Consider the following 8,880-nt stretch of genomic DNA (forward strand, 5'->3'; position numbering starts at 1 on the left):
AGAAAGAAATATCGACGGTTATGATAAACTGACCAGGAAACTACAATACAATGAGGCGTTAACGGTGGGAATTTTGTAGATTGCCTCTATTTACGACAACTTACTAATTATACGTGATTATGAAAACCAGAGTAATAGCAATTATAAGAGTTTATGAAAACCAGAGTTACAAACTCATATACATATGTATATAGAACAAATGAGAGAGGACATTGATATGTTCTTTTTGTCGGTGATTTATCGATCGAAATTTCCGAGCTTAAATATTACCTCATTAAATATGATAATAATTTAAATTATATTCTAAAACAGAATCGTATTATTTATAAATAGTTTAACTTCTTATATTATTGTTTAAACAAACTTTACTTAAAGATTTTACAATCCCCCAATTAATAATCGAGACAAAACGGATATAAGTGTCCTCCGCCATGACCGGGATGAATTCAGACCGTCGGAACGAAAGTAGGGTTCAGTCGTTTTAAGGGTGCTTAGGGAGACTTTGAGAAGGGAAAGGCTCATGAGTGATAAGTGGGAATTAGAGATTTTCCTTAGTTTTTCCCGTTTCCAGTCAGACAAGTTCGGTGTTTTTTTACGGCTTTCTCGTAATCTACATCCATTGATGTAACGTTGGATGTATAGAAGCGATTAAACATGGTTATCAGCAGCGAATTCGGGTTATAAGAAGGGCCTCTGATCGTAAGGACTAGACTACCACTTCATTTTAGGGTTTTCTGTTTTGCTTAAAGTGGCAGCATTGTCGAACATCTACGTTCAAAGACATTTAAATCTAGAGGAAGCAATAAGATGGATTTTCATAGTTTAGTTATATGGGTACTTTTCATCTGGGTACTCTGCAGCCATAGTCAGGTTATTGGAGCAGCTGTTTATGAGAATTCCGCAGGACTGGGTAGCAATTCTTCTGCTGTGCAAGCAGACCCTGACAGTGTAGTTCAGATGGTTCACGAGTATGTATATATATTTCCCTAAATGTCCTCCATTTTGAGATGCAGTTCCTTATTGTGAAGTTGATAGGAACTATGAACTAAGGCCGGCAATATTCTAAACAGAATGCATGAAAAGTCATTTATTTTGTTCAGATCTGGGAAAATACATTAACTACAAAACATATAGATCATAAGAAAACATGTCGGTTATGTTTTTTATCTTTGATCAAAAGTACATTTTGTCTGGAAACGTCCAGATCTAATGTCCTTTGTTTTTCTCTTTTGGATTTTCAGGAGCATAAACAGTACTAAGCGAGATCTGACATCATTGTTGTGCTCCACGGGGAACCCCATCGATGACTGCTGGCGATGTGACACCAACTGGCAGCGTAACCGCAAGCGGCTCGCTGACTGCGCCATTGGCTTCGGCAGGAAAGCTATTGGAGGCAAGAATGGTCGCTTCTATGTTGTAACGGATCCTGGTGACTACGATGCTGTCAATCCTCGCCCTGGCACTCTCCGCCATGCTGTCATCCAGACAGAGCCCTTGTGTATCATATTCCAGAGAAGCATGGTCATCCAACTCAAGCAGGAGCTTATGATGAACAGCTTCAAAACTATTGATGGTCGTGGAGTTAATGTCCAGATTGCTTATGGCCCGTGCATCACCATACAATATGTTACAAATATCATCATTCATGGAGTTGACATCCACCATTGCAGGCCAGCAGGAAATGCCTTGGTGAGATCTTCCCCATATCACTACGGGTGGAGAACAATGTGTGATGGGGATGGGGTATCAATTTTCGGTGGAAGCCACATTTGGGTTGATCACTGCTCGCTCTCTCGATGTGCTGATGGCCTCATCGATGCCGTCATGGGATCCACTGCCATAACCATCTTCGACAACCACTTTTCGAATCACAATGTGTAATGATCCCATCTTTTGGTCTTCACGTTCTCCAAAGTCTCAGTGGAGGATAAGAAAAAATTATGGCCAAAATGAAGTTGATTTACTCAGTTTTAGGCATACTTACTATTTTTAGTAAGTTGACAGGACATAGTGCAGGTCAATTTTGGTGATTGGATTCGATACTCCTCGGTGAGAGCTTTCCGATAAGCTATTACTCCATTATTCGGAGTCCGATTGCTAATACATTTTAATGCCTGAAATTTTATTAAAGTAACGTCTAATTTAATTGTAAAATATTGAAGTGTTATTTTAATATTTATTTTTATGGTGATGTGTACCCAAGGGAGACATAAGGAGTATTTTAATATATGTTTTATATATTACACATCTTTTATCCCACATTGCCAATATGAGTTGAGCGGACCCTTGGAAATAGAATAAAAAGAAGCATTTGTGGCTTCATTAGGCAGGTTGAATATGAAAAGAAATTGGTGTGTGAGTTGCAGCTCTGTTCTTGGCATTTGAGAACGTCTATCCTCTCTTGTAACATTCTAGACGTCATTCTCTTGGGGGTTTGGCCTTTGGAATTCTTTGTTATTGGCTTCATTATCAGACAGTTTAGTGGCATTTCCGGCTATAGGCGGATTTGGTATTTTGCTCATATCTTCTTCACTACTTGTCCGACGCTTATGCCACTTTGAGAGAATGATATTACGAAGGTAGTGGACTGATTGAAGGACAAAGTACTGTAGCAGCAAGTTCGAAAGCATGTGCTAGAGTATTATGTCAGTAATGCTGAAGTAATTATTTTTGAGACATTCAGGGGTGCCCATTACAGTGGTATCGGAGCTTGCTTGCAAAGTGTTTGACGAAATGTCAAACAACTGAAGTATAAAGATTTTTGATGTTTGAAGCAGTTATAACCTGTTAGGGTCATTACACAATGATGTTTGTTACCTATCTAACCATCTTTTCTATTCTGGTTATTGCGCATATAAAAAAATCTTGTATAACAGACTATATTTCTTATCTATTTTTTTGCTCTTCAGATGTATTTCACAATTTGAATGTGTCTCAATTTTTGCATAACTTTTCAAATCCCACGCAATGATCAATTTTGAAATAGGTTATAAATTGATGCAGGTGATGCTGCTCGGTCACAGTGACTCCTACATAGCCGATGCTAAAATGCAGGTGATCGTTGCTTTCAACCATTTTGACACAGGTCTTGTACAACGAATGCCCAGGTAAAACACATGTCTATCATTTTGTCGTAGTACTTTACCATGTTTATCTAAACTATACTGTTTAATTTATATAAATGAGTCATCTGAAGTCTCAGTATTGAAAATATAACTGAATGTTAGAGATGTGCTCTCTATTTTGTTCTAATAATTTTTCTTCTTTAATTAAACAAGAAGTATAAACTTTATATTCAAAGCTTGGTTGAATCAGATGTAGACATGGATATTTTCATGTGGTAAACAATGACTATACGGAGTGGAAAATGTATGCCATTGGTGGGAGTGCAAACCCCACCATTTTCAGCCAAGGAAATCGATTTCTGGCACCTGCCAATCCCTTCGCTAAAGAGGTAGCTACCCAATTCTTAGGCATCCTCAGACTTTCGAATATTAGTTTATGCAATTGATGCAAAGCAGTCTAGACTTAACTTGTGTATGACTATTGGTGTGTTCCTTAGGTAACAAAACGGGAGAACTTCCACCCAGGTGAATGGCAGCATTGGAATTGGAGATCGGAAGGAGACCTGATGTTAAATGGGGCCTATTTCACGCAGTCTGGGGGAGGGGCATCTTCAAGCTATGCACAAGCATGGAGTATCGGGTCAAAGTCATCTTCAATTGTGGAAACTCTTACACGAAACGCAGGACGCCTTTCTTGTCGGACAGGAGGTCCCTGTTAGAACAAATGCAAATTATTCTCTACACACATCCAAGCACCTACCTTGCCATAACTACTTTTTGGTCAACACCTCCTTTGAGGTTCACAACATAGTTTAATTGTCTCTCATGGATTTGGTTAAGTCAAGAGTTTGTGACATTCATTGACAACTCGAAGTTTTGGTGCAATGAAAAACATACCAACAAAGGAGAGTCTTTGATAGTGGAGATGGTGGACCAAATTGTGAGAAGGAATATAGGCATGAAGCATGATCAATAGTCCTTGTAATAATAATATGTCTAGTCTCGCTATCTCTATTGTGCACTTAATCTTGTGCAAACTCAACTATCTTCCCTGTCGCACTATGTGTAATCTAATAAATAGAGAGAAGGTTAGAGGATAAAGATGGAATAGAAAGTACATCATGAAATGTACTATCATCAATGTCAATAGAACCTTTCCCTCATACAGTCATAACAATGTTGTTCCCCATCAAAAATGTGCGAAGTAGGAGAAGCCTCAAAAGAAGAGAATAGACCTTGAGAAGATGTCATATATTGTGAAGCACCTAAATCCAATAACCATCTAAAAGAATGAGGAATAGTAGTTGCACATATTGCATGACACTTTCCTATATCTTTACCATCTAATTGAAATGATGATGATGATGAAGGTCTATAAGAAGTAGAAGGATTATCAATGTTGCTCTTCTGAAGGAGAGTTGTCAAATCTAAAACTTGTTTGGCATAGCCATCTAACTTCTTCTCATACCAACTTGACTCATCATAATTAGGCTTATTACAATAAGAAAACTTTGGTCTTTCTAGGTTTGATTTACACCCACAGGAGGAGGTGGCCTTGATGGATTTTGAGTGCTAGAATCAATCTAAGACTCCATAGAATGATATTTATGTGCCTTCTCCTTCGTCCCTAAAGATGACCGATATACCAATGCATAAGTTTGTGGGCCTATAAGAGAATCAAATGACTATAAAAAACCTCAAAGGATGGCATGGAAAATCAATTAGCCAAAGCATCTTTGGTGGAATAGAAGGTAGAAGCAAAAATTTAAAATTTTTCACGAAGCTTAGAAAAATTCTAGATAAATGCACTCAATGTTAGTATTGGTGTTTCCACAACCCTGCAATAAAGATCTTTGTCGATTGAACTTCATCAAGAATTCCTTAATAGAAGGAAAATAATTTGGTACAAGAGAGGTAAAATTTGCTTTAATTTGAAGTACCCTGAACTCATTCACTATACTAAAGAAGCCTTCAAGCTTGGTCCACATAGCTAGAGGGGTATTGTACCCCTCAAGATGAAACTGTAGACTATCGAAGACCTATAAAGAAATCAATCCTATTGCCTTATCAATCTTGTTCATGTGTTGCATGACCTCAAAAGACTTCTATAAAACTAGTTTCATGACATATAAATAAGACAACAACCCTTTTGACCCGAAAAGTCATGTCATCAAGGTCATCCATTTGTGATAGTTGTGAGGTGTCAAAAGTTCTAGACAAAAAGATGTCTCAACCATTGGTTTAGAAGGTTTTGAATTATTTTTGAATGAATTTTTAGTTTACATGAGTAAATAATTGAAACAATATGACAAAACACCCCCCACAATGTAAAAAACTAAACCCCAACTATTAGAAGGAATGCGTAAATGGGAGAAGAGAAAAAAATCTTCCAATATGAATCACAAATATCTGATATAAAATATTGGTGAAATAAAAGAGAATCTGGAAAGTGCTCAAGAACAGCTTTTTGACACTTTTTTTGATATTGGAAAATAGAGCTATAACAAAGAATTTATGCCCCTCAAAAGATAGAAATTATCAATAGACTTCAAGTGCAATAAAATATACCAAACAAGAAATAATCCCAAAAATGCCTTCTCCATTATCTTCATCTTAGAACTAGCTTTTTGGTGCTTCTTTCAGATCGAGAAAAGACCTCTGTATTCTCAAAATGTCACAAAAAATCTAATCAAGCCCAAGAAGTAGATAAAATAATAAACAAAATAACCACCCACTGAGCAGAGGTTCGATGGGTAGACGGTGGTAGTGTCATTGGCAATGGAGCTATAGTAGCATAGGGGTGGAGCAACAGTTGTGGCTGGTGTAGTAGCGAGTGACAAGTGGAGTAGTCGCCAGAGTTGAGAATTCTAGTGATCAGTGCCTAGAATTTTCTTTTGACGAATGAAGGTGGGGCAGCGATGCCGAAAGGAACTTCTATAGCGTTGAAAATTAGTAGTGGGCCAGAAAATGGCTTATGGGTTGTTTTTAAAATTTTAGAAAATAAAAATTAATTGCCTCATAATGCATATAGGAGGTCATACAACCTTGTTGGGAAATTTTTTTTGCCTCATAGATCAACATTTTCCAAAATCCATCAAATTTATATGAAACTTAGGGCTTTGATGCCTTTTGAATCCAATTGTAAGGTCTGTTTGGCCTGAAAGTGCTCCAAAATTTAGAGACCCCCTATTTTAAAACAAAATACCTACAAATATTATATCAGTTCTATCAAATGCTCATTCTCCTTTTTCTCCAAATATTGAACACACTATAACAAATCTGGCTCTGATCATGAAGGTTTAAGCAATACATAATACAAATCCACAAAGCTTGAAGAATACTTATATGTGAAAACCTATGATAGAGAAGAAAAATAAACAAATAGGCAATGTTTTTCTCTAAAAATATGCAAATTTTATTTTCCTAAATAAAAAAGATAAAAGATAATTACAAAAGATCAATCCTTATAGAAGGAGATCAAACCCTAAAAAAAGGGCAACCTAAAATGAAAAATCTTTTTAATAATAACTAATTTATTATTAAATGTGAATGCATAGGGCATAAAGTGAAACCTTTAGAAGGGAGAAAAGGTAATTTGATAAATTAAATTAAATTAAACTTTTTCTCTAGCACACAACTAAATATGCAATTTACAAGTAATATATAAAGAGAAAAGGAAAAATCGTGTAATAAATGTATAAAATTACCTAAGATAAAGATGAAGTTTAAAACAATATCTCTTTTTTTAACCTAATAGGCTATAATAACTAGTATGAACAAAATATTTCTGACATATGTATACAATAGATCATGGATATAACAAATAGTTTAGTTGTAAAGACACCACTTATGTCTAACTAAAAAGAGATAAACTTATGGGATAAGAAAAATAAAAGAGGACAAATTCGGAGGAAAATCAATTCTACCTTACCCTTCCTAAAATTAACAAGAAATGAAACTAAAAGTTATCTATATCATGAAAATAATAGATATTTGATTAAATAAATTGATAACTATCATAGTGTTGATAATAAAGGGAAGTTCTCTTAACAACATAAAAAAATAAAACAAAATTAGAGAAATCACAACAAGTTGCCAAAAAAAAATCTTATTATCTCCTTATGTTTGAAATTTCAAATTTTAGGAATAAAATATGCAAAGTCACATGGTTATTTTTCTTATAAAATTCTATAAGTAAAAGTAACCAACAACCTCAGAAAGATCCTAGACAACCCTACCAATATTCTTTATATAGGTAATTTTCTAGCACTGAATAGAATTTTAGAAATTTAATCCTAGACCCTCAAGTGTCTGACCCAAAAATATTACTATTGGTCCCATTAGTCAAGGATTGATGCCTTTTTTAGAACCTCTAAAATTGTGTTCAATGTTTCTATTATTAGCATGAATACTAATGGTATTTTGTTGCAAGAGTATCCTAAGCATTAGAGAGCATGTGGCAGTATTGGCATGTTGCATTATGATTGTGTTTTTCGTTGATGTCAACATAGTAGTAATTCTTTGAAGACTAACATAGTAGTAGTCAAAGATCATGTGTGGTAGAAAAAGTTTTGGTTGTTAGGTGACATGCAGTCAAGGAAGTATTCCTCACTATGTTCTGATGATAAGGTTCAATGTACTTATAGTAATCTTAAGATCTACAAAAGATATGCTTGATTTGCAAAGAGTATTATAGAGACAAAGTACATGTGAAACATTTTATGATGATTGCATTATATCTTCTAACAGAGATATAATTTGAAGATGCACACATTAGTCAGTGATAGAAGATAGTCTGATGATAATAGCAGTGGGTGCACAAGCCTTGAAGTCGCATGTGTGAATAACTTGTATAGACTCCAAGTTGATAGTGCTATTGTAATTATGAATTAAATGATTATCTTATTATAATTATTTTAGAAAAAGATTCTAAATTTACTAGATATCTTTGGAAGAGACTTTGGAAGAAAGTGAATACTGATCTTAAGTTAAGTTCTACATTTCACCCTTACACTTATGGAAAAACTAAAGTATTTTATTATAGAAAGAAATAAGAGGGTGTTGACCCATCATACATACAATAGACAATAGATACTATAACACAACATGTTAACAACACCAAGTGCCAGCCATCCAGTTAACACATCAACTACAATCTACCTCTATAAAAAACAAATGTCCAAGCATAATAAACCTACCAACTATGGTCTGTACTACTAAAAATTAGCATGGGACAAATCTCCTTACTAGCTACATTCTTAAACCAAAAATAAGAACAAAGGACCCAGGTGGTCCCTTCAAAACTATCAATAAACACCCAGTCATAAGAAGAAAAGAAAAAATATATGGAGACAATCTCATCCTCAAAAAAGACCCAAAACCTATCTCAAGAAATTGGTAGGATGTTCCTCTTTCACCCTCATAGCCATAGGTCCATTTCCAATACAATCTCCTATTAAGGTTAGCATTCCCAAAAATCTTGCATTGTTTCGCACACTCACTTCCCACTAGAATATTTAACTAATCCACCTCCATAGTAGAAGGATGTGACAAGATCACAAATCCAATGTTAAGGGAGAGAAACCCCTAAACATAGGTTCTATCACTGATGGTATCATAACTACCTTCCCCTCTAATAAAGTCTGCCTCCAACCCCAAAATCATAAGGAACTCCACCTCTATAGGATTCAATCTTAGTGTCAAAAACTAGAGGGAGAAAAAAACAAACTCCAAGTCCACCAAATAGAAGGAACAACCCAAATCTACAAGAGGAGAATAATAAAAATTTTCCTTCTTAAATAGCTTCCATCTTTGT

The 8,880-nt window shown here is 35.2% G+C and overlaps 1 protein-coding gene across 1 annotated transcript; it reads left to right on the forward strand.

The window, feature by feature from the left end:
• Positions 1-807: 807 nt before the first annotated feature.
• On the forward strand, positions 808-3,784 carry LOC149546060 (putative pectate lyase 5). Its single transcript, XM_089794529.1, has 5 exons — positions 808-968; positions 1,242-1,875; positions 3,004-3,107; positions 3,316-3,454; positions 3,563-3,784. The coding sequence occupies exons 1-5, from the start codon at positions 808-810 to the stop codon at positions 3,782-3,784; spliced, it is 1,260 nt and encodes a 419-aa protein (XP_089650655.1).
• Positions 3,785-8,880: the final 5,096 nt, after the last annotated feature.

This window comes from Cupressus sempervirens, chromosome 7 (assembly GCF_028749045.1).
Source record: "Cupressus sempervirens isolate cs-2001-9-10 chromosome 7, ASM2874904v1, whole genome shotgun sequence".
Lineage (NCBI taxonomy): Eukaryota > Viridiplantae > Streptophyta > Pinopsida > Cupressales > Cupressaceae > Cupressus > Cupressus sempervirens.